At 55.7% G+C, this 25,441-nt stretch overlaps 2 protein-coding genes across 2 annotated transcripts in view; both read right to left on the bottom strand.

Annotated features, from left to right (window-relative positions):
• The window catches only part of LOC138101173 (sarcoplasmic/endoplasmic reticulum calcium ATPase 1), a 30,235-nt gene extending 21,673 nt beyond the window's left edge, over positions 1–8,562 (bottom strand). Inside the window, exons 1-5 of the mRNA XM_068999039.1 lie at positions 8,445–8,562; positions 6,359–6,376; positions 5,563–5,645; positions 3,341–3,445; positions 1,059–1,197 (exon numbers count right to left, since the gene is read on the bottom strand). Coding sequence (XP_068855140.1) covers positions 1,059–1,197; positions 3,341–3,445; positions 5,563–5,645; positions 6,359–6,376; positions 8,445–8,562 — 463 coding nt within the window. The remainder of the gene's footprint in view (positions 1–1,058; positions 1,198–3,340; positions 3,446–5,562; positions 5,646–6,358; positions 6,377–8,444) is intronic.
• Positions 8,563–11,877: 3,315 nt separating this feature from the next.
• LOC138101181 (3 beta-hydroxysteroid dehydrogenase type 7-like) lies at positions 11,878–24,320 on the bottom strand (the record flags this gene model as incomplete). Its single annotated transcript, XM_068999046.1, is given in 9 exon segments — positions 11,878–12,235; positions 12,356–12,525; positions 12,711–14,453; positions 16,073–16,151; positions 16,153–16,236; positions 17,189–17,288; positions 18,759–18,867; positions 21,619–21,771; positions 24,173–24,320. Coding segments are annotated over 7 exon segments (1,080 nt in total), but the record flags the coding sequence as incomplete, so codon positions are not given.
• Between the last annotated feature and the right edge of the window lie 1,121 nt (positions 24,321–25,441).

Genomic DNA, 25,441 nt, shown 5'->3' with positions numbered 1-25,441 from the left:
ACCCCTGGGTGACCCCTGGGTGACCCCTGGGTGTCCCTGTGACCCCTGGGTGTCCCCTGGGTGACCCCTGGGTGCCCCCCTGGTGTCCCCAATGTCCCCTGGGTGACCCCTGAGTGCCCCCTGGGTGCCCCCCAATGTCCCCTGGGTGTCCCCTGGGTGTCCCCAATGTCCCCTGGGTGTCCCCTGGGTGTCCCCAATGTCCCCTGGGTGTCCCCAATGTCCCCTGGGTGCCCCCCAATGTCCCCTGGGTGACCCCTGAGTGCCCCCCGGGTGTCCCCAATGTCCCCTGGGTGCCCCCTGTGTCCCCACCTGCCACCTCGGCGATGTCCCCGTGACCCCTGGGTGTCCCCTGGGTGCCCCTGGGTGTCCCCAATGTCCCCTGGGTGTCCCCTGGGTGTCCCTGGGTGTCCCCTGGGTGTCCCCAATGTCCCCTGGGTGACCCCTGGGTGCCCCCCTGGTGTCCCCTGGGTGCCCCCTGGGTGTCCCCAATGTCCCCTGGGTGTCCCCTGGGTGCCCCCCATGTCCCCACCTGCCACTTTGGCCATGTCCCCGTGACCCCTGGGTGCCCCCCGGGTGTCCCCAATGTCCCCTGGGTGCCCCCCAATGTCCCCTGGGTGTCCCCAATGTCCCCTGGGTGTCCCCAATGTCCCCTGGGTGTCCCCCCGTGTCCCCACCTGCCACCTCGGCCATGTCCCCGTGACCCCTGGGTGCCCCTGGGTGCCCCTGGGTGACCCTCGGTGTCCCCTGGGTGTCCCCAGTGTCCCCTGGGTGCCCCTGGGTGCCCCCCGTGTCCCCACCTGCCACCTCGGCGATGTCCCCGTGACCCCTGGGTGTCCCCTGGCTGCCCCCAATGTCCCCTGGGTGTCCCCTGGGTGCCCCCCAATGTCCCCTGGGTGCCCCTGGGTGCCCCTGGGTGACCCCTGAGTGCCCCCTGGGTGCCCCCCAATGTCCCCTGGGTGCCCCCTGTGTCCCCACCTGCCACCTCGGCGATGTCCCCATGACCCCTGGGTGCCCCCAATGTCCCCTGGGTGACCCCTGGGTGCCCCCCGTGTCCCCACCTGCCACCTCGGCGATGTCCCCGGGCACGAGGTCCCGGGCCTTGATCCTCTGCACGGCCTTGCGGTCGCTCCTGTAGACCTTCCCCATCTCGGGCTCGTACTCCTTGAGCGCCTCGATGGCGTTCTCGGCGTTCCGCTCCTGGGGGGGACATCCGGGGACAGCGGGTGGCCCCAAAGCGCCCCGAAAACCACCCCAAAGCACCCCAAAAACCACCCCAAAAGGGCCCCGAAAACCACCCCAAAACAGCCCTGAAAACCACCCCAAAACAGCCCAAAACAGCCCCAAAAACCACCGCAAAACAGCCCCAAAACGGCCCCGAAAACCACCCCAAAACAGCCCCGAAAATGACCCAAAACAGCCCCAAAAACAACCCAAAACGGCCCCGAAAACCACCCCAAAACAGCCCAAAACAGCCCCAAAAACCACCCCAAAACAGCCCCGAAAATGACCCAAAACAGCCCCAAAAACGACCCAAAACGGCCCCGAAAACCACCCCAAAACGGCCGCAAAAACCACCCCAAAACAGCCCCCAAACCCACCCCAAAACGGCCCCAAAACCACCCAAAAACAGCCCCCAAAACGGCCCCAAAACGGCCCCAAAAACCACCCCAAAACGGCCGCAAAAACGACCCCAAAACAGCCCCAAAACTGACCCCAAAACAGCCCCAAAAATGACCCAAAACAGCCCCAAAATGGCCCCAAACATCCCCAAAAAGTGGCAGCAAACGTGCTCGGACCGCTGTGAAAATGTCCCCAAAAATGTCCCCAAAAGGTCCCAAAAATGTCCCCAAAAATGTCGCCAAAAATGTCCCCAAAAGGTCCCAAAAATGTCCCAAAAGGTCCCCAAATGGCCCCAAAAATGTCCAGAAAATGTCCCCAAAAATGTCCAAAAAATGTCCCCAAAAATGTCCCCAAAATGTCCCCAAATGTCCCCAAATGCCCCCAAAATGTCCCTAAAAGTCCCCAAAATGTCCCCAAAATGTTCCAAAAATGTCCCCAAACATCCCCAAATGTCCGAAAATGTCCCCAAAAGTCCCAAAAATGTCCCCAAAGTGTCCCCAAAAAGGTCCCCAAATGTCCCCAAGTCCAAAAATGTCCCCAAAAAGACCCCAAAAATGTCCCCAAATGTCCCCAAACATCCCCAAACATCCCCAAAACGTCCCCAAACCTCCCCAAACATCCCCAAAATGTCCCTAAAAGTCCCCAAAATGTCCCCAAACGTCCCCAAAACATCCCCAAATGTCCCCAAATGTCCCCAAGTCCAAAAATGTCCCCAAAATGCCCCAAAATGTCCCCAAAAAGACCCCAAAATGTCCCCAAATGTCCCCAAATGCCCCCGAAATGTCCCAAAATCTCCCCAAATCGTCCCCAAAATGTCCCCAAACCTCCCCAAACATCCCCAAAACGTCCCCAAACCTCCCCAAACATCCCCAAAACGTCCCCAAAATGTCCCCAAACCTCCCCAAAATGTCCCCAAATGTCCCAAAATGTCCCCAAAATGACCCAAACATCCCCCAATGTCCCCAAAATGTCCCCAAAACGTCCCCAAAATGTCCCCAAACCTCCCCAAATGTCCCCAAACCTCCCCAAAATGTCCCCAAAATGTCCCCAAACCTCCCCAAACGTCCCCCAAAACGTCCCCAAAATGTCCCCAAACCTCCCCAAACGTCCCCAAAACGTCCCCAAACCTCCCCAAACATCCCCCAATGTCCCCAAAATGTCCCCAAACCTCCCCAAAATGTCCTCAAATGTCCCCAAATGTCCCAAAATGTCCCCAAACCTCCCCAAACATCCCCCAATGTCCCCAAAATGTCCCCAAAATGTCCCCAAACCTCCCCAAAATGTCCCCAAAATGTCCCCAAAATGTCCCCAAACCTCCCCAAAACGTCCCCAAAATGTCCCCAAACCTCCCCAAACATCCCCAAAACGTCCCCAAAATGTCCCCAAACCTCCCCAAAATGTCCTCAAATGTCCCCAAATGTCCCAAAATGTCCCCAAACCTCCCCAAACATCCCCCAATGTCCCCAAAATGTCCCCAAAATGTCCCCAAACCTCCCCAAAATGTCCCCAAAATGTCCCCAAAATGTCCCCAAACCTCCCCAAACATCCCCAAAACGTCCCCAAAATGTCCCCAAACCTCCCCAAACGTCCCCAAAATGTCCCCAAACCTCCCCAAATGTCCCCAAAACGTCCCCAAAATGTCCCCAAACCTCCCCAGAATGTCCCCAAACCTCCCCAAAATGTCCCCAAATGTCCCCAAACGTCCCCGAAATGCCCCCACCTGCCAGACGCCGACGATGGCGTTGGCGATGAGGATGAGGAGGATCACGAAGGGCTCCACGAAGGCCGTGATGGTCTCCTCGCCCTCCTCGAACCAGGCCAGCACCTGGGGGCAGCGGGGGCAGCGCTGGCGGCGGCCCCGGACCCCCAAAAACCCCAAACCCGCCCCAAACGCGCCCCAAATCCGCCCCAAATCCACCCCAAATCCGTCCAAATCCGCCCCAAAAACCTCAAAAATCCACCCCAAATCCGCCCAAAATCCGCCCAAAATCCGCCCCAAATCCACCCAAAATCCGCCCCAAAACCCGCCCCAAAAACCTCAAAAATCCACCCCAAATCCGCCCCAAATCCGCCCCAAATCCGCCCAAAATCTGCCCCGAATCCACCCCAAATCCGCCCAAAATCCACCCAAATTTGCCCCAAAAAACCTCAAAAATCCACCCAAATCCGCCCCAAATCAACCAAAATCAACCAAAAACCCCAAATCCGCCCCAAACCCGCCCAAATCCGCCCAAAATCCGCCCAAATCCGCCCCAAAAACCTCAAAAATCCACCCCGAATCCGCCCCAAAAACCTCAAAATTCCACCCCAAAATCCACCCCAAACCCGCCCCAAATCCGCCCCAAATTCACCCAAATCCGTCCAAATCCACCCCAAAAACCTCAAAAATCCACCCCAAATCCGCCCCAAATCCTCAAAAATCCACCCAAAATCCACCCAAACCTGCCCCAAATCTGCCCAAAATCCGCCCCAAATCCGCCCCAAACCCGCCAAAAATCCGCCCCAAATCCGCCCCAAACCCGCCCCAAATCCGCCCCAAACCCGCCCCAAATCCGCCCAAAATCCGCCCAAATCCGCCCCAAAAACCTCAAAAATCCACCCCGAATTCGCCCCAAATCCGCCCCAAATCTGCCCAAAACCAGTCCCAAATCCGCCCAAAAAACCTCAAAAATCCACCCCAAATCCGCCTCAAATCCGCCCAAAATCAACCAAAAACCCCAAACCCACCCCAAATCCGCCCAAATCTGCCCAAAATCCGCCCAAAATCCGCCCAAACCCACCCCAAAAACCTCAAAAATCCGCCCCAAATCCACCCCAAAAACCTCAAAAATCCACCCCAAATCCGCCCCAAATCCTCAAAAATCCACCCAAAATCCACCCAAACCTGCCCCAAATCTGCCCAAAATCCGCCCCAAATCCGCCCCAAACCCGCCAAAAATCCGCCCCAAATCCGCCCCAAACCCGCCCCAAATCCGCCCCAAACCCGCCCCAAATCCGCCCAAAATCCGCCCAAATCCGCCCCAAAAACCTCAAAAATCCACCCCGAATTCGCCCCAAATCCGCCCCAAATCTGCCCAAAACCAGTCCCAAATCCGCCCAAAAAACCTCAAAAATCCACCCCAAATCCGCCTCAAATCCGCCCAAAATCAACCAAAAACCCCAAACCCACCCCAAATCCGCCCAAATCTGCCCAAAATCCGCCCAAAATCCGCCCAAACCCACCCCAAAAACCTCAAAAATCCGCCCCAAATCCGCCCCAAAAACCTCAAAATTCCACCCCAAATCCGCCCCAAATCCACCCCAAATCCTCAAAAATCCACCCAAAATCCACCCAAACCCGCCCCAAATCTGCCCAAAATCCGCCCCAAACCCGCCCCAAACCCGCCAAAAATCCGCCCCAAATCTGCCCCAAACCTGCCCCAAACCTGCCCCAAAAACCTCAAAAATCCACCCCAAATCCGCCCAAAATCCGCCCCAAATCCGCCCAAAATCCGCCCCAAATCCACCCCAAATCCACCCCAAATCCGCCCCAAATCCACCCCAAATCCACCCCAAATCCACCCCAAATCCGCCCCAAATCCACCAAAAATCCACCCCAAATCTGCCCCAATCCACCCCAATCCACCAAAATCAACCCAAATCCACCCCAAACCCGCCCCCAAACCTGCCAGAAACCCCAAATCCGCCCCAAACCTACCCCAAATCCGCCAAAATCCCCCAAAAATTCCCCAAAATCCCCAAAAACTTCCCCCAAATTCCCCCAAAATCCCTCCAAATCCCCCCAAATCCCCCCAAATCCCCCCAAAATTCCCCAAAATTTCCAAAAACTTAACCCGAATTCCCCCAAAATCCCCAAAAATCCCCCAAAAAATCCCCCCAAAATCCCCCAAAACCCCCCAAACCCCCCCAAATCCCCCAAACCCCCCCAATCCCGTCACTCACGAAGGAGATGCAGGCCGCCAGGAGCAGGATCCGCACCAGGAGATCCTCGAACTGCTCCACCACCAACTCCCAGATGGATTTCCCTGGATTTGGGGCATTTTGGGGCATTTTGGGGCATTTTGGGGATATTTTGGGGACGATTCGAGACTTTTTGGGTCATTTTGGGGACGATTTGGGGACATTTTGGGGCGTTTTTAAGATATTTAGGGTCATTTTGGGGTCATTTGGGGACATCTGGGGACATTTTGGGGACAATTTCAGACTTTTTGGGTCCTTTTGGGGACAATTTGGGTCATTCTGGGGACAATTTGGGGACATTCGGGGACATTTTTGGGCATTTTGAGACTTTTTGGGGACATTTGGGGACATTTGGGGACATTTTGGGGACACTTCGAGACTTTTTGGGTAATTTTGGGGACATTTTGGGGCATTTTGGGGACAGTTTGGGGACATTTCGGGGCATTTTTAAGATATTTGGGGTCATTTTGGGGTCATTTTGGGGACATTTGGGGACATTTTGGGGACATTTGGGGACATTTGGGGACATTTGGGGACATTTTGGGGACACTTCGAGACTTTTTGGGTCATTTTGGGGACATTTTGGGTCATTTTGGGTCATTTTGGAGACAGTTTGGGGCATTTTGGGGCATTTTTTAGATATTTGGGGTCATTTTGGGGACATTTTGGGGCATTTTGGGGCATTTTGAGGCATTTTTTAGATATTTGGGGTCATTTTTGGGACATTTGGGGTCATTTTGGGGACATTTTCGGGCATTTTGGGGACAGTGCCACTCACCTTCCTCTGCTGGCAGCTCTGGAGGGGGGAGGGGACACGTTAGAGCCCCCAAAATCCCCCAAAATCCCCCAAATCCCCCAAATTCCCTCAAATCTCCCCCAAATCCTCCCTCAAACTTCTCCAAACCTCCCCAAAATCCCCCCCAAAATTCCCCAAACCCTTCCCAGAAATCCCAAACCCCCCAATCCCAGAAATTCCCCAAATCCCCCCCCAAACGCCCCCAAAATCCCCTCCAACTTTCTCCAAGCTCATCCCAAATCTCCCCAAAATCCCCCAAATCCCCCTCAAATCCCCCCCAAACTCCCCCCAAAACCCCCCCAGGTTTTCCCAAACCCCTCCCAAATGCCCCCCAAATCCCCCAAATCCGGCCAAAATCCCCCAAATCCCCCCGAAACGGCCCCAAATCCCCTGGAATTGGACCCAAAACCCCACCAAATCCCCCTAAACTCCTCCCAAATCCGCTGGAATGGCCCCAAATCCCCCCAAAATCCCCCCGAAACGGCCCCCAAATCCCCTCCAACTTCCCCCAAACCCCCTCAAATCCCCCCAAAATCTCCCAAATCCCCTGACTTGGCCCCAAAATGCCCCTAAATCCCCCCGAAACGGCCCCAAATCCCCCAAAAGCCCCTGAAACGGCCCCAAATCCCCTCCAATTTTCCCCAAATCCCCCCCAAATCCCCTGGAATTGGCCCCCAAGCCCCCTCAAATTCCCTGGAATTGACCCCAAACCCCCCCAGACGCCCCCAAATCCCCTGGAATTGACCCCAAACCGCCCCAGACCCCCCCAAACCCTCCCAAAACCCCTGGAATTGGCCCCAAACTCCCCCAAATTTCCCCCAAATTTCCCCCAAATCTCCCCCAAATCCCCTGGAATTGACCCCAAATCCCTCCAAACCCCCCCAAATCTCCCCCAAATCCCCTGGAATTGACCCCAAACCCCCCCAATCCCCTGGAATTGACCCCAAACCGCCCCAGACCCCCCCAAACCCTCCCAAAACCCCTGGAATTGGCCCCAAACTCCCCAAAATCTCCCCCAAATCCCCCGAAATGGTCCCAACCCCCCCCAAATCTCCCCCAAATCCCCTGGAATTGGCCCCAAACCCCCCCATTAAACCCCCCAAAACCCCCCCAAATCCCCTGGCATTGACCCCAAACCCTCCCAAATCCCCTGGAATTGGCCCCAAACCCCCCCAAACCCCCTTAAATCCCCCCAATCCCCCCCCCCAAACCCCTGGAATTGGCGCCAAATTTCCCCCAAATCCCCCCCAAATCCCCCGAAATGGTCCCAAAGCCCCCCAAACCCCTCCAAATCTCCCCCAAACCCCCTGGAATTGACCCCAAACCTCCCCCAGATCCCCTGGAGTTGGCCCCAAACCCCTCCAGATGCCCCCAAATCCCCTGGCATTGACCCCAACCCCCCCCAACCCCCTTAAATCCCCCCAAAACCCCCCCAAATCCCCTGGCATTGACCCCAAATCCCCTGGAATTGGCCCCAACCCCCCCCAAATCCCCCCCAAATCCCCTGGAATTGACCCCAAACCCCCCCAAATCCCCCCCAAACCCCCTGGCATTGACCCCAACCCCCCCCAAACCCCCTTAAATCCCCCCAACCCCCCCCAAACCCCTGGAACTGGCCCCAAATTTCCCCCAAATCTCCCCCAAATCCCCTGGCATTGACCCCAAATCTCCCCCAAATCCCCTGGAATTGACCCCAAATCCCCCCCAAATCCCCTGGAATTGACCCCAAATCCCCCCCAAACCCCCTTAAATCCCCCCCAAACCCCCTGGCATTGACCCCAAACCCCCCCAAATCCCCCCAAACCCCCTTAAAGCCCCCCAAATCCCCCCCAAACCCCCTGGCATTGACCCCAAACCCCCCCAAATCCCCCCAAACCCCCTTAAAGCCCCCCAGATCCCCCCCAAACCCCCTGGCATTGACCCCAAACCCCCCCAAGCCCCCCCAAATCCCCCCCAAACCCCCTGGCATTGACCCCAAACCCCCCCAAACCCCCCCAAACCCCCCCAAACCCCCTTAAAGCCCCCCCAAACCGCCCCCCCCCAAGCCGCCCCCCCCCCCCCCCCTCACCATTGGGGCCGTATTTCTCCAGGTTCCTCTTGACCTGCTCGGGGCTCAGCCCGACCCCCTCGGTGACCCCAAAAAACGCCAGGCACTCCTCGGCCGTCTTGGCGTGGGCGTTCTCCATGGCTGCGACCCCCCCCCCCCCCACGCGCGACCACCGCCGCCCCCCCCCCCGGGGCCACCAAAAGCCACCCCCGGGCCACCAAACGCCACCCCCGGGGCCGCCCGAGGCGTTTTGGGGGAGGGGGCTCCAAGCGCGGGGGCTTAAAAAGGGGGGGTGAGGCCCCCCCCCCCTTCCCCCCTCCCCGAGTGTCCCCTCCCCCTAAATGTCCCCTCCCCCCCCCCCCCGGTGTCACTTGTCACCCGCGCGGTGTCCCCTGACACCCCCTCCCCCCCCCCCACCCCGGGGTTATTTTGGGTGGTGATGGACGGGAGGGGGTGGGGGAGGGGGTGGGGGGAGAACCCCCCCCGCCGGGATGGCCCCGAATGGACTCAAAATGGGCCCGAAATGGAGCCGAAATGGGCCCGAAATGGGCCCAAAACAGAGCCGAAATGGAGCCGAAATGGGCCTGAAATGGGCCTGAAAATGGACTCGAAATGGGCCCGAAATGGAGCCGAAATGGGCCCGAAAATGGACTCGAAATGGAGCCGAAATGGGCCCGAAATGGAGCCGAAATGGGCCCGAAAATGGACTCGAAATGGAGCCGAAATGGGCCCGAAATGGAGCCGAAGTGGGCCCGAAATGGGCCCAAAACAGAGCCGAAATGGAGCCGAAATGGGCCTGAAATGGGGCTGAAGTGGGCCCGAAAATGGACTCGAAATGGGCCCGAAATGGAGCCGAAATGGGCCTGAAATGGGCCCGAAAATGGACTCGAAATGGAGCCAAAATGGGCCCGAAACGGGCCCAAAACAGAGCCGAAATGGAGCCAAAGTGGGCCCGAAATGGGCCCGAAAATGGACTCGAAATGGGCCCGAAATGGAGCAGAAATGGGCCCAAAATGGGCCCAAAACAGAGCCGAAATGGAGCCGAAATGGGCCTGAAATGGAGCCGAAAATGGACTCGAAATGGGCCCGAAATGGAGCCGAAATGGGCCTGAAAATGGACTCAAAATGGAGCCAAAATGGGCCCGAAACGGGCCCAAAACAGAGCCGAAATGGAGCCGAAATGGGCCCGAAATGGAGCCGAAAATGGACTCGAAATGGAGCTGAAATGGGCCCGAAATGGAGCCGAAATGGGCCTGAAATGGGCCCGAAACGGAGCCGAAGTGGGCCCGAAAATGGACTCGAAATGGAGCCGAAATGGGCCCGAAACGGGCCCAAAACAGAGCCGAAATGGAGCCAAAATGGAGCCAAAATGGAGCCGAAATGGAGCCGAAATGGAGCCAAAATGGGCCTAAAATGGAGCCAAAAATGGACCCAAAATGGAGCCAAAATGGAGCCGAAATGGGCCCAAAATGGACCCGAAAATGGACTCAAAATGGACTCAAAATGGAGCCGAAACGGAGCCGAAATGGACCCAAAAATGGAGGTGAAATGGGCCTGAAAATGGACTCAAAATGGAGCCAAAATGGACCTGAAATGGGCCCGAAATGGGCCCGAAATGGACCCGAAATGGACCCAAAATGGACCCAAAAATAGACCCGAAATGGACCCAAAAATTGACCCAAAAATGGACCCAAAAATGGACCCAAAATGGACCCGAAAATGGACCCGAAATGGACCCAAAAATGGACCCAAAATGGACCCAAAAATGGACCCAAAAATGGACCCAAAATGGACCCAAAATGGACCCAAAATTTACCCAAAAATGGACCCTAAAATTGACCAGAAATGGACCCAAAAATGGAGCCAAAAATGGAGCCAAAAATGGACCCAAATATGGACCCAAATTCCCCCAAATTGGACCCAAAATGGACCCAAAATGGACTCGAAATGGACCCAAAAATGGACCCAAATTCCCCTAAAATTGACCAGAAATGGACCCAAAAATGGACCCGAAATGGAGCCAAAAATGGAGCCAAAAATAGGCCCAAATTCCCCCAAATTGGACCCAAAATGGACCCGAAATGAACCCAAAAATGGAGCCGAAGTGGACCCAAAAATGGACCCAAAATGGACTCAAAATGGACTCAAAATGGACCCGAAATGGACCCAAAATTTACCCAAAAATGGACCCTAAAATGGACCCAAATGGACCCAAAACGGTCCCAAAAATGGACCCAAAAATGGACCTGAAATGGACCCAAAATGGAGCCAAAAATGGAGCCAAAAATGGGCCCAAATTCCCCCAAATTGGACCCAAAATGGACCCGAAATGAACCCAAAAATGGAGCCGAAGTGGACCCAAAAATGGACCCAAAACGGACCCAAAATTGGACCTGAAATGGACTCAGAATGGACCCAAATTCCCCCCAAATTGACCCAAAAATGGACCCGAAAAGGACCCAAAAATGGACTCAAATTGGACTCAAAATGGGGCCAAAATGGACCCAAAAATGGACCCAAAATGGACCCAAAAATGGACCCAAAATGGACCCAAAATGGACACAAATTCCCCCAAATTGGACCCAAAATGGACCCAAAATGGACCCAAAATCTACCCAAAAAGGACCCCAAATTTACCCCAAACCCAGACCCGAAATGGCCCCAAACGCCCCCCAAATCCCCTCAAAACGGCCCCAAAATTCCCCCAACCCCGCCCCCAATCCCACCCCTCCCCCCTCCCCCCAAGGGGTCAAAGGTCGCGTCCTCCCCGCGGGGTCACCGCGGCCCCTCCCCCACCCCCAGACTGAGGGGGGGGAGGGGAGGGCTCGGGGTTGGGGGAGGGGGCGGGGACCCCCCTCCCCCCCCCAAAAAGGGTGGGGTGGGGGAGGGGCCGAGGGTGATTTTTTTGGGGCGTTTTCCGGCGATTTGGGGTGCGGGGGAGGGGGTTTTTTTTTTTTTTTTTTGGTTTTTTTTTTTGGGGGGGGGTGGGGGAGGGGTGGGGGGGGGAGGGGCCGGGGTGGGGGAGGGGCGGAGGGCGCCCGGTTTTACCCTAAAAGGGCCCCGGAGGGAGAAGGGACCCAAAAATAACCCCGGGGTGGGGGGAGGGGCGGCAGCTGCAAGGGGGAGGGGGCGGGGGGGGTTGCCCCTCCCCCACCCCCAGCAGGTGCCGCCCCTCCCCCTCCCCCCCCCTCCCCCCCTCATCCCAACCCGGAGCTTCCCGGGAAAAAAAAAAAAAAAAAAAAAAAAAAGCGGCGTCGGGAATTCCCCAAATCCGGCCGGATTTTAATCCCAAAAAAAAAAATATATATATAAAAAAAAAACCCCTCCCAAAATTGGGGGAATTCCCTGGAATTCCCCGGAATTCCTCGGAATGCCCCCGGAATTCCCGAATCCCGCCCCGAAAAGGCTCCGAAAAAAAAAACAAACAAAAAAAACCAAAAAAAAACAAAAAAAATTTCCCCCAATTTTTTTCCGTTTTATTTGAAAATATTGAAGGGAGAAAACCCGGCCTGGATCGGGAATGGGATCGGGAATGGGATCGGGAATGGGGGAAATCCCGGTCTGGATCGGGAACGGGATCGGGAATGGGATCGGGAATGGGAACGGGAAGGGGAATGGGATCGGGAATAGGGGAAATCCCGGCCTGGATCGGGAATGGGATCGGGAATGGGAACGGGAAGGGGATCGGGAAGGGGATCAGGAATGGGGAAATCCTGGCTTGGATCGGGAATGGAATTGGGAATGGGATCAAGAATGGGATTGGGATTGGGATTGGGAACAGGAATGGGATCGGGAATGGGGGAAATCCCGGCCTGGATCACGAACAGGATCAGGAACGGAATGGGATTGGGATCGGGAATGGGGGAAATCCCGGCCTGGATCAGGAACGGGATCGGGAATGGGAATGGGATCGGGAATAGGGGAAATCCGGCCTGGATCGGGAACGGGATCGGGAATGGGAACGGGAAGGGGATCGGGAAGGGGATCAGGAATGGGGGAAATCCTGGCTTGGATCGGGAATGGAATTGGGAATGGGATCAAGAATGGGATTGGGATTGGGATTGGGAACAGGAATGGGATCGGGAATGGGGGAAATCCCGGCCTGGATCACGAACAGGATCAGGAACGGAATGGGATTGGGATCGGGAATGGGGGGAAATCCCGGCCTGGATCAGGAACGGGATCGGGAATGGGAATGGGATCGGGAATAGGGGAAATCCCGGCCTGGATCGGGAATGGGATCGGGAAGGGGAACGGGAATGGAAACGGGAATGAGGGAAATCCGGCCTGGATCGTGAACGGGATCGGGAATGGGATCGGGAACGGGATCGGGAATGGGAATGGGAACGGGAACAGGATCGGGAATGGGATCAGGAATGGGGGAAATCCCAGCCTGGATCGAGATCGGGAATGGGATCGGGAATGGGATCGGGAATGGGGAAATCCCAGCCTGGATTGGGAACAGGATCGGGAATGGGATCAGGAACGGGGGAAATCCCGGCCTGGATCGCGGCTGGAATTTGAGGGGAAAAATGCGGATTTTTTTCGGACGGGGGGGGGAAAGCCCGGCCTGGATCGGGGCTGGGATTGGGATCAAGAGCAAAGCCCGGCCTGGATCGGGGCTGGGATTGGGATCGAGAGCAAAGCCCGGCCTGGATTTTCCCCAGGATCGGGAGCAGAGGTAAAACCCGGCCTGGATTCCCCTCAGGATCGGCGTCAGAGCCAAAGCCCGGCCTGGAGCAAGGCCGGGATTGGGACCGGGGGTAAATCCTGGCCTGGATTCCCTCAGGATTGGGATCAGATGCAAAGCCTGGCCTGGATCCACTGTAGGATCAGGATCAGACACAAAGCCCGGCCTGGATCCCTTTCAGGATTGGGGTCAGACCCAAATCCCGACCCCGAATTCCCCCCGGATCAATCTCAGACCAAATCCCGGCCCGGATTTGCCTCAGGACTGGGATCAGAGACAAATCCTGGCCTGGATTTCACTCAGGATCAACCTCGGCCCCAAACCCTGGCCCGGATTCCATCCAGGATCAGGATCAACCCCAAATCCTGGCCTGGATTTCCTCCCGGATTGTGATCAGCCCCAAACCCTGGCCCGGATTCCCTCCAGGATCAACCTCGGCCCCAAACCCTGGCCCGGATTCCCTCCAGGATTGTGATCAGCCCCAAGTCCTGGCCTGGATTCCATCCAGGATCAGGATCAACCTCAAATCCTGGCCCGGATTCCCTCCAGGATCGGGATCAACCCCAAATCCCGGCCCGGATTCCCTCCAGAATCAGGATCAACCCCAAATCCCGGCCCGGATTCCCTCCAGAATCAGGATCAACCCCAAATCCCGGCCCGGATTCCATCCAGGATCAATCCCAGCCCCAAATCACTCCTGGATTAATCTCAGCCCCAAATCCCGGCCCGGATTCCCTCCAGGATCAGGGTCAACCCCAAATCCCGGCCCGGATTCCCTCCAGGATCGGGATCAACCCCAAATGCCGGCCTGGATTCCATCCAGGATCAATCCCAGCCCCAAATCACTCCTGGATTAATCTCAGCCCCAAATCCCGGCCCGGATTCCACCCAGGATCGGGATCAAACCCCAAATCCCCCCCTTTTCCCCTCCCCTCACGCCCCGTCCAGCCCCCGCACCCAGGCCAGCGTGCGCTCGCGGGCCTCCTCCCAGGAGAAGAGCGGCCGGTAGCCGAAGCGGCGCTCGGCCTTGTCGGTGCGGACGGTGAAGGCCGTGCAGGCCACGGCCCAGGTGTAGGGGTTGAGCAGCGGCGCGAAGCCGGCGCCCAGAGCCCCCAGCAGCCGCCGCAGGGCCCCGTTGAGCCGGGCCAGCATTCCCAGCAGCGCCGGCGGGATCCGGGGGCCGCCGGAGCGGATCCCGGCCGGGCCCAGCAGCAGGAGGTTGAAATCCTCGTAGGGGACGCGGGGAGAGGCGTCGTAGCAGAAGAAAACCTCGCCCGCCACCGAGGCCGGGCTGCGGCGGGCGGCGCGGGCCGCCAGGACGTGCATCCAGGCCACGTTGCCTGCGGGGTCGCCCAGGGGTTTTTGGGGGGATTTTGGGGGGTTTTGGGGGGGTTGGGGGGATTTTGGAGGGTTTTGGGGGATTTTGGAGGATTTTGGGGGATTTTTTTGGGGAAAATAGCGGGAGGTTTTTGGGGGGGATTGGGGGATGTGAGGGATTTGGGGGGATTTGGGGGGATTTTGGGGGGCTTGGGGGGATTTTGGGGGGATTTTGAGGGGGTTTGGGGGGATTTTGGGGATTTTTTTGGGGGGAATTGGGGGATTTGGGGGATTTTGAGGGGATTTTGAGGGGCATTTGGGGGATTTCGGGGGATTTTGGGGGGATTTTTGGAGATTTGGGGGGATTTGGGGGGGTTTGGGGGGTTTTTGGGGGGGTTTGGGGGATTTTGGGGGATTCTGGGGGATTTTTTTGGGGAAAATAGCGGGAGGTTTTTGGGGGGGGATTGGGGGATGTGGGGGATTTGGGGGGATTTGGGGGGATTTTGGGGGGTTTGGGAGGATTTTGGGGATTTTTTGGGGGGGAATTGGGGGATTTGGGGGGATTTTGAGGGGGTTTGGGGGGATTTTGGGGATTTTTTTGGGGGGAATTGGGGGATTTTGGGGGGATTTTGAGGGGATTTGGGGGATTTCGGGGGATTTTGGAGGGTTTTGGGGGATTTTTTTGGGGAAAATAGCGGGAGGTTTTTGGGGGGGGATTGGGGGATGTGAGGGATTTGAGGGGGTTTGGGGGATTTGGGGGATTTTTGGGGTGGGAATTGGGGGATTTGGGGGATTTTGAGGGGGTTTGGGGGGATTTTGGGGATTTTTTTGGGGAAAATTGGGGGAGCTTGAGGAGATTTGGGGGTTTGGGGGGATTTAAGGGATTTTGGGGGGATTTGGGGGGGATTTAGGGGATTTTGGGGGATGTTGAGGATTCGGGGGGATTTTGGGGGATTTGGGGGATTTGGGGGGGATTTGGGGGGGGGTTGGGGGGTTTTTTGGGGATTTAGGGGGATTTGGGGGATTTTGGGGGGGTTTGGGGGGTTTTTTGGGAAAATTGCGGGAGGTTTTGGGGGGGGAATTGGGGGATTTGGGGGATTTTGGGGGATTTGGGGGATTTTGGGGATTTTTTTGGGGGGAATTGGGGGATTTGGGGGGATTTTGGGGGGATTTTGGGGGGATTTTTGGGAGATTTTGTGGTGATTTTTTGGAGATTTTAGGGTGATTTTTGGGGGGATTTTGGGGAGATTTCAGGGAGATTTTGGGGAGATTTCAGGGAGATTTTGGGGTGATTTTGTGGGGGGATTTGGGAAAAATCAGGGGGCATTCTGGGGAGGATGGGAGGGATATTGGGGGGGATTTTGGGGGGATTTTTGGGAGATTTTGGGGTGAATTCTGGGGCGATTTTGGGGGGATTTTGGGGAGATTTTGGGGTGATTTTTTGAAGATTTTGGGGTGATTTTTGGGGGGATTTTGGGGAGATTTCAGGGAGATTTTGGGGAGATTTCAGGGAGATTTTGGGGTGATTTTGGGGGTGATTTTGTGGGGGGATTTGGGAAAAATCAGGGGGCATTCTGGGGAGGATGGGAAGGATTTTGGGGAGGATTTTGGGGGGGTTTTTCCCTCAGGTGCATCCCCTCACCTGCGTAGACCCTCCCGTGCTCGGCGTGGGGGGGGAGGGTCCGGGGCACCCACCCCCCCAGGCCCTTCCCCCGCCGGTTAGAAGAGCTCCAGGAGCGGGTGGCGCTCCCCGAAAATCCCGGTGGGGCGCAGGGACAGCGTCACCAAACGGCCGCCGCCGGCCACCTGCGGGAGCCCGGAATTCCGGGGGTTCCGCCCCGAAAATCCCGGGGGTTCCACCCCGAAATCCCAGAGATTCTAGCCCGAAATCCCGGGAATTCGACCCGAAATCCCGAGGGTTCCACCCGAAATCCTGAAGGTTCCATCCCAATATCCTGGGGATTGCACTCGAAATCCCAGGGATTCACCCCGAAATCCCAGAAATTCACCCCAAAATCCCGCGGATTCCACCCGAAATCCCAAGGGTTCCACCCGAAATCCCGGGGATTCCACCCGAAATCCTGAGAATTCCACCCGAAATCCCGGGGATTCACCCCAAAATCCCCCCAAAATCCCCCCAGGACCCCCCAAAATCCACAAATCCTCCCCAAAATTCCCAAATCCTCCCCAAAATCCCCCCCAGGACTCCCCCAAATCCCAAAATCCCCCCAAATCCCCCCCAGGACCCCCCAAAATTCCCAAATCCTCCCCAAAATCCCCAAATCCTCCCCAAAATCCCCCCCAGGACCCCCCAAATCCCCAAATCCTCCCCAAAATTCCCAAATCCTGCCCAAAATCCCCCCCAGGACCCCCCAAAATTCCCAAATCCTCCCCAAAATCCCCAAATCCTGCCCAAAATCCCCCCCAGGACCCCCCAAAATTCCCAAATCCTCCCCAAAATCCCCAAATCCTCCCCAAAATCCTCCCCAGGACCCCCCAAAATTCCCAAATCCTCCCCAAAATCCCCAAATCCTCCCCAAAAATCCCTCCCAGGATCCCCCAAAATTCACAAATCCTCCCCAAAATCCCCAAATCCTCCCCAGAATTCCCAAATCCTCCCCCAAATCCCCCCCAGGACCCCCCCAAATCCCAAAATCCCCCCCAGGACTCCCCAAAATTCCCAAATTCCCCCAGGACCCCCCCAAGATCCCCCAAACCCCCCCCGAAATGCCCCCAGATTTTTTGGGGTGCCACTCACGGGGGTCCCGTTGGCCTCCAGGACGAGGCGCTCGGCCTGGGCCTTGCTCAGGGGGTACGGCTCCGAGTGGCGCGTGGGGTACGGGGAGTCCTCGTCCCCCCTGCGACCCCAAAACCCTCAGGGGGGGGACCCCAAAATTTGGGGGATCCCGAAATTCCCCCGAAGAGCCCGAAATTCCCACGAAATCGCCCCAAAACCTCCCCGGATTCCTCCGTTTCGGGGATTTGGGGAGCCCCGAAATCACCACGGGGAGCCCCGAAATCCTCGGGGGGGGGACCCCAAAATCCTCGGGGGGGGACCCCAAAATTTAGGGGATCCCGAAATTCCCCCGAAGAGCCCGAAATTCCCACGAAATCGCCCCAAAACCCCACCCCAAAACCTCCCCGGATTCCTCCGTTTCGGGGATTTGGGGAGCCCCGAAATCACCACGGGGAGCCCCGAAATCCTCAGGGGGGGGACCCCAAAATTTGGGGGATCCCGAAATCCCCCCCAAGAGCCCGAAATTCCACCAAAATCCCCCCAAAATTCCGCCAAAATTCCACCCGAATTCCCCCAAAATTCCACCAAAAACCACTCCAGAAATGCCTCAAAATCGCTCCCCCCTCCCCCCCGACCTCCCGAAATTCCCCAATTTTGGGGATCTGGGGACCCCAAATTCACCAGGGGGACCCCAAAATCCAGGGAAACCCCCCCAGAATCCTCCCCCAAATCTGAGGGAATTCGCCCCCCAAAAAAATCCCAAAAGAGCCACAAAAAATTTAAAAAAAAAACAACAAAAATTCCCCCCAAAATTCCCTCAAAAATCCAAAAAAAATAAAAAAAAAATCCAAAAAAAATCCCCCCAAAATTCCCCAGAATTCCCCCAAAAAAACCCCAAAAATCCCCCCAAAAGCCCAAAAAAAATCCCCCCAAAAATCCCCCAAAATTCCCCACCCAAAATCCCCCAAAAATCCCCCAAAATCCCCCCAAAACCTCCCAAAATTCCCCCATTTCTGGAGTGATTTTGGGGTGATTTTGGGGTGTTTTGGGGTCAGGAGCTCCCGAGAGGATTTTTGGGGGGGGGTCCCGGGATTATTTTTGGGGTGTTTTGGGCGTTTTTGTGATTTTTGGATTTTTTGGGTTTTTTGGGGGATTTTGGATTTTTTGGGGGTTTTGGGGGTGATTTTTGAGGGGTTTTTTTGGTTTTGGGGGGGTTTGTGGTTTTTTGGGGGTTTTTGGGTTTTTTGGGGGGTTTGGGGTTTTTTGGGGTTTTTGGCTTTTTTGGTTTTTTGGGTTTTTTTGTCTTTTGGGGGGATTTTTTTGGGGATTTTTTTGGGTGTTTTTTGGTTTTTTGAGAATTTTTTGGGGGATTCCTTGAGGTATTTGGGGGATTTTGGGGGTCCCGACTTCAATTTTGGGGTGACTTCAGGGGATTTTGGGGGTCGGTACCTGACAAAAAGCGGGTTTTCGGGGGGGGGGATCCCATGCGAGGTTTTGGGGTGACTTTGTGGCTTTTTGGGGGTCCCGGGGGGGTTTTTGGGGGCGCCGAGTCTGTTTTTGGGGTGATTTCGGGCGTTTTTGGGGTCGGTACCTGACAAAAGGGTCCCCGCGGGTGTTGGGCCCCACGACCTCCATGCTGCTGGTGTAGACGAGGATCGGGACCCCCCAGGCCTGGCACCCCCTGATCACGTTCTTGGTACCTGAGAAGGGCCCCAAAAATGCCCCAAATCACCCCAAAAATACCCCAAACGATCCCAAAAATACTCCAAATAATGACCCCAAAAATACCCCAATAATGACCCCAAAAATATCCCAAATCACCCCAAAAATACCCCAAATAATGATCCCAAAAATGCCCCAAATAATGACCCCAAAAATACCCCAAACAATCCCAAAAATGCCCCAAATAATGACCCCAAATATACCCCAAATGACCCCAAAAATGCCCCAAATAATGACCCCAAAAATACCCCAAATAATGACCCCAAAAATACCCCAAATGACCCCAAAAATACCCCAAATAATGATCCCAAAAATATCCCAAATAATGATCCCAAAAATACCCCAAATAATGATCCCAAAAATACCCCAAACGATCCCAAAAATACCCCAAATAATGACCCCAAAAATGCCCCAAATAATGACCCCAAAAATACCCCAAATGACCCCAAAAATGCCCCAAATAATGACCCCAAAAATACCCCAAATAATGACCCCAAAAATACCCCAAATGACCCCAAAAATACCCCAAATAATGACCCCAAAAATGCCCCAAATAATGACCCCAAAAATACTCCAAATAATGACCCCAAAAATACCCCAAATAATGACCCCAAAAATACCCCAAATGACCCCAAAAATACCCCAAATAATGACCCCAAAAGTACCCCAAATGATCCCAAAAATACCCCAAATAATGATCCCAAAAATACCCCAAATAATGATCCCAAAAATACCCCAAATAATGACCCCAAAAATACCCCAAATGACCCCAAAAATACCCCAAATAATGACCCCAAAAATACCCCAAATGACCCCAAAAATACCCCAAATAATGATCCCAAAAATGCCCCAAATAATGATCCCAAAAATACCCCAAATAATGACCCCAAAAATACCCCAAATGACCCCAAAAATGCCCCAAATAATGACCCCAAAAATACTCCAAATAATGACCCCAAAAATACCCCAAATGACCCCAAAAATACCCCAAACAATGATCCCAAAAATACCCCAAATCACCCCAAAAATACCCCAAATAATGATCTCAAAAATACCCCAAATGACCCCAAAAATAACCCCAAATGACCCCAAAAATACTCCAAATAATGACCCCAAAATATCTCAAATAATGACCCCAAAAATACCCCAAATGATCCCAAAAATACCCTAAATAATGACCCCAAAAATAACCCCAAATGACCCCAAAAATAACCTCAAAGGACCCCAAAAATACCCCAAATAATGACCCCAAAATTACCCCAAATGACCCCAAAAATTGCCCCAAAACCCACCCGGAAAAATCCCCGCCCCCAAGGCCCCAAAATCTCCCCAAAAATCCCCCCAAAAATTGTCCAAAATTCCCCCAAAAATCCCGACCCCAAAATGCCCCCAAAAAGAGCCTCAGAGCCCCCAAATCCCCTCCCAGTCCATCCCAGTTTGTCCCAGTTTGTCCCAGTCCCTCCCAGTGCCCCCCAAAGCCCTCCCAGTCCCTCCCAGCTTGTCCCAGTCCATCCCAGTCCCTCCCAGTTCCCTCCCAGTTTGTCCCAGTTTGTCCCAGTCCCCTCCCAGTCCCTCCCAATCCCTTCCCCAGTCCCTCCCAATCCATCCCAGTGCCCCCCAATCCCCTCCCAATCCCCTCCCAGTGCCCCCCACTTTATCCCAATTCCTTCCCACTTTTTCCCAGTCCGTCCCAGTCCATCCCAGTCCCTCCCAGTTTACACCAATCTCTCCCAGTCCCTCCCAATCCCCTCCCAGTCCCTCCCAGTGCCCTCCCAGTCCATCCCAGTCCATCCCAGTCCCCTCCAGACACCCCAAATCCACCCCAATCCTCTCCCAGTCCCTCCCAGTGCCCCCCAATCCTCTCCCCAGCCCCTCCCAGTCCATCCCAGTGCCCCCCAATCCCCTCCCAGTCCATCCCAGTCCCTCCCAATCCCCTCCCAGTCCATCCCAGTCCATCCCAGTCCCTCCCAGTCCCCCCCAATCCCCTCCCAGTCCCCCCCAATCCCCTCCCAGTCCATCCCAGTCCCTCCCAGTGCCCCCCAATCCCCTCCCAGTCCTTCCCAGTTTATCCCAATCCCCTCCCAGTCCATCCCAGTCCCTCCCAGTGCCCCTCAATCCCCTCCCAGTCCATCCCAGTGCCCCCCAATCCCCTCCCAGTCCCTCCCAGTTTATCCCAATCCCCCCCCAGTCCCTCCCAGTTTATCCCAATCCCCTCCCAGTCCCTCCCAGTTTATCCCAATCCCCTCCCAGTCCATCCCAGTGCCCCCCAATCCCCTCCCAGTCCCTCCCAGTTTATCCCAATCCCCTCCCAGTCCATCCCAGTCCATCCCAGTCCCCCCCAATCCCCTCCCAGTCCCCCCCAATCCCCTCCCAGTCCATCCCAGTCCCTCCCAGTGCCCCCCAATCCCCTCCCAGTCCTTCCCAGTTTATCCCAATCCCCTCCCAGTCCATCCCAGTCCCTCCCAGTGCCCCTCAATCCCCTCCCAGTCCATCCCAGTGCCCCCCAATCCCCTCCCAGTCCCTCCCAGTTTATCCCAATCCCCTCCCAGTCCCTCCCAGTTTATCCCAATCCCCTCCCAGTCCATCCCAGTGCCCCCCAATCCCCTCCCAGTCCCTCCCAGTTTATCACAATCCCCTCCCAGTCCATCCCAGTCCCTCCCAGTGCCCCCCAATCCCCTCCCAGTCCATCCCAGTCCCTCCCAGTCCCCTCCCAGTGCCTCCCAGTTTACCCAGCACGTTGACCCTGGCGATGGCCTCGGGGCTGCTGCGGCCCCAGACGTCCACGAGGGAGGCGGCGTGGAACACGACGGCGGCTCCGGCCAGCGCCGCCCGCAGCGCGCCCAGGTCGCCCACGTCGCCCTGGAGCAGCCGCACCCGCGAGCCTGGGGGCACGGCGGGGTCACCCCAAAAACCCGGGAAACGGCCCCAAAAACCCCGGGAAACAGCCCCAAAAAAAACCCCGGGAAACGGCCCCAAAAACCCCGGGAAACGGGCCCAAAAATCCTGAGAAATGGCCCCAAAAACCCCAGGAAACGGCCCCAAAAGCCCCGGGAAACGTCCCCAAAAATCCCCAGCAAATGGCCCCAAAAAACCCCAGGAAACGGCCCCAAAAAAACCCCGGGAAATGGCCCCAAAAACCCCAGGAAACGGCCCCAAAAAAACCCCAGGAAATGGCCCCAAAAAAACCCCGGGAAATGGCCCCAAAAAAACCCCGGGAAATGGCCCCCAAAAACCCCAGGAAATGGCCCCAAAATCCCAGGAAATGGCCCCAAAAATCCCCAGGAAATAGCCACAAAAAACCCCAGGAAACGGCCCCAAAAACCCCGGGAAACGGCCCCAAAATCCCAGGAAATGGCCCCAAAAAACTCCGGGGAAATGGCCCCAAAAATCCCGGGAAATGGCCCCCAAAAACCCAGGAAATGGCCCCAAAAATTCCAGGAAATGGCCCCAAAAAACCCCCGGGAAATGGCCCCAAAAATTCCAGGAAATGGCCCCAAAAAAACCCCGGGAAATGGCCCCAAAAATTCCAGGAAATGGCCCCCAAAAACCCAGGAAATGGCCCCAAAAATTCCAGGAAATGGCCCCAAAAAACCCCCGGGAAATGGCCCCAAAAATTCCAGGAAATGGCCCCAAAAAACCCCCGGGAAATGGCCCCAAAAAACCCCAGGAAATGGCCCCAAAAAACCCCAGGAAACGGCCCCAAAAATCCTGAGAAATGGCCCCAAAATCTCCGCTAAACGGCCCCAAAAACCCCAGGAAATGGCCCTGGGAAACGGTCCCAAAAAACCCCAGGAAACGGCCCCAAAATCCCAGGAAACGGCCCCAAAAATCCCCAGCAAATGGCCCCAAAAATCCCCAGGAAATGGCCACAAAAATCCCAGGAAATGGCCCCAAAAATCCCGGGAAATGGCCCCAAAAACCCCAGGAAATGGCCCCAAAAACCCCGGGAAACGGCCCCAAAAAAAACCCGGGAAATGGCCCCAAAAATCCAGAGAAATGGCCCCAAAATCCCCGCTAAACGGCCCCAAAAACCCCAGGAAACAGCCCTGGGAAACGGCCCCAAAAACCCGGGGAATGACCCCAAAAACCCCAGGAAACGGCCCCAAAAACCCCGGAAACGGCCCCAAAAACCCCAGGAAACGGCCCCAAAAAATCCCAGGAAATGTCCCCAAAAAACCCCAGGAAATGTCCCCAAAAAACCCCAGGAAATGGCCCCAAAAAATCCCAGGAAACGGCCCCAAAATCCCAGGGAATGTCCCCAAAAATCCCCGGGCAACGTCCCCAAAAACCCCAGGAAATGGCCCCAAAAACCCCAGGAAACGGCCCCAAAAACCCCGCATTTTGGGAATTTTGGGAATTTCAGGAATTCCGGGAATTCCGGGGCTCAAGGTGCCCCTCCAGCCCCCCCAGAACAGCCCCAAATTTCGGGAATTCTGGGGAGTTTTGGGGAATTTCAGGGAATTTCGGGGAATTTGGGGAAATTCCAGGAATTTTGGGAATTTTTCGGGAATTTTTTGGGGAATTTTGGGGAATTCCAGGAATTTCGGGAATTTTGGGGGGAATTTTTGGGGGGAATTTTTGGGGAATTCCAGGAATTTCGGGAATTCTGGGAGAATTTGCGGGGGGAATTTTTGGGGGAATTTTTGGAGAAATTTTGGGGAATTTTTGGGGGAATTCCAGGAATTCCAGGAATTTCGGGGAACTTTGGGGGAATTTTTGGGGGGAATTTTTGGGGAATTCCAGGAATTTCGGGGAATTTTGGGGGAATTTTTGGGGAATTTTGGGGAATTTTTGGGGAAATTTTTGGGGAATTCCAGGAATTTCAGGAATTTGGGCAATTTCGGGAATTTTGAGGGAAATTTTTGGGGGGAATTTTGGGGGAATTTTTGGGCAATTCCGGGGAATTTTGGGGGAATTTTTGGGGAATTCCAGGAATTTCAGGAATTTCGGAGAATTTTGGGGGAATTTTTGGGGCAATTTTTTGGGGAAATTTTGGGGAATTTTTGGGGGAAATTTTGGGGAATTTTTCGGGGAATTATTTGGGGGAATTTTTCGGGGAATTTTTGGGGCAATTTTTGGGGAAATTCTGGGGAATTTTTTGGGGAAATTTTGGGGAATTTTTCGGGGAATTATTTGGGGGAATTTTTCGGGGAATTTTTGGGGCAATTTTTGGGGAAATTCTGGGGAATTTTTTGGGGAAATTCTGGGGAATTTTTGGGGGAAATTCTGGGGAATTTTTGGGGTGGAATTTTTGGGGGAATTTGGGGGGAATTCGGGGCTCACGGTGCCGCTCCGGGATCGCGGCCGGGTCCGGGCGGACGTCGAGGACGCGAAGCTCCCGAAGCTCCGGCTCCCGCTCCAGCAGCAGCCGGGAAAGGTGGGAGCCGAGGAAACCGGAACCGCCGGTAACCACGGCAACCAGGCCCTGGGAACGGGATGGAACTGGGATGGAACTGGGATGGAACTGGGATGGAACTGGGATGGAACTGGGAGCACTGGGAGCCGCTCCAGCAGCAGCTGGGAAAGGTGGGAGCCGAGGAAACCGGAACCGCCGGTAACCACGGCAACCAGGCCCTGGGAACGGGATGGAACTGGGATGGAACTGGGATGGAACTGGGATGGAACTGGGATGGAACTGGGAGCACTGGGAGCCGCTCCAGCAGCAGCCGGGAAAGGTGGGAGCCGAGGAAACCGGAACCGCCGGTAACCACGGCAACCAGGCCCTGGGAACGGGATGGAACTGGGATGGAACTGGGATGGAACTGGGAGTGAACTGGGAGTGAACTGGGAGTGAACTGGGATGGAACTGGGATTGAACTGGGAGTGAACTGGGAGTGAACTGGGATGGAACTGGGATGGAACTGGGATTGAACTGGGAGTGAACTGGGAGTGAACTGGGAGTGAACTGGGATGGAACTGGGATTGAACTGGGAGTGAACTGGGAGTGAACTGGGAATGAACTGGGAGTGAACTGGGAGCACTGGGAGCCGCTCCAGCAGCAGCCGGGAAAGGTGGGAGCCGAGGAAACCGGAACCGCCGGTAACCACGGCAACCAGGCCCTGGGAACGGGATGGAACTGGGATGGAACTGGGATGGAACTGGGATGGAACTGGGAGTGAACTGGGAGTGAACTGGGATGGAACTGGGAGCACTGGGAGCCGCTCCAGCAGCAGCCGGGAAAGGTGGGAGCCGAGGAAACCGGAACCGCCGGTAACCACGGCAACCAGGCCCTGGGAACGGGATGGAACTGGGATGGAACTGGGAGTGAACTGGGATGGAACTGGGAGTGAACTGGGATGGAACTGGGAGCACTTGGAGCCGCTCCAGCAGCAGCCGGGAAAGGTGGGAGCCGAGGAAACCGGAACCGCCGGTAACCACGGCAACCAGGCCCTGGGAACGGGATGGAACTGGGATGGAACTGGGATGGAACTGGGAGTGAACTGGGAGTGAACTGGGAGTGAACTGGGAGCGAACTGGGATGGAACTGGGAGTGAACTGGGAGTGAACTGGGATGGAACTGGGATGGAACTGGGAGTGAACTGGGAGTGAACT

The sequence above is a fragment of the Aphelocoma coerulescens genome, unplaced genomic scaffold, assembly GCF_041296385.1.
Source record: "Aphelocoma coerulescens isolate FSJ_1873_10779 unplaced genomic scaffold, UR_Acoe_1.0 HiC_scaffold_207, whole genome shotgun sequence".
Taxonomy (NCBI): Eukaryota; Metazoa; Chordata; class Aves; order Passeriformes; family Corvidae; genus Aphelocoma; species Aphelocoma coerulescens.
The sequence above is the reverse complement of the archived record's forward strand: the minus strand, read 5'-3'. Positions and strand labels throughout refer to the sequence as shown.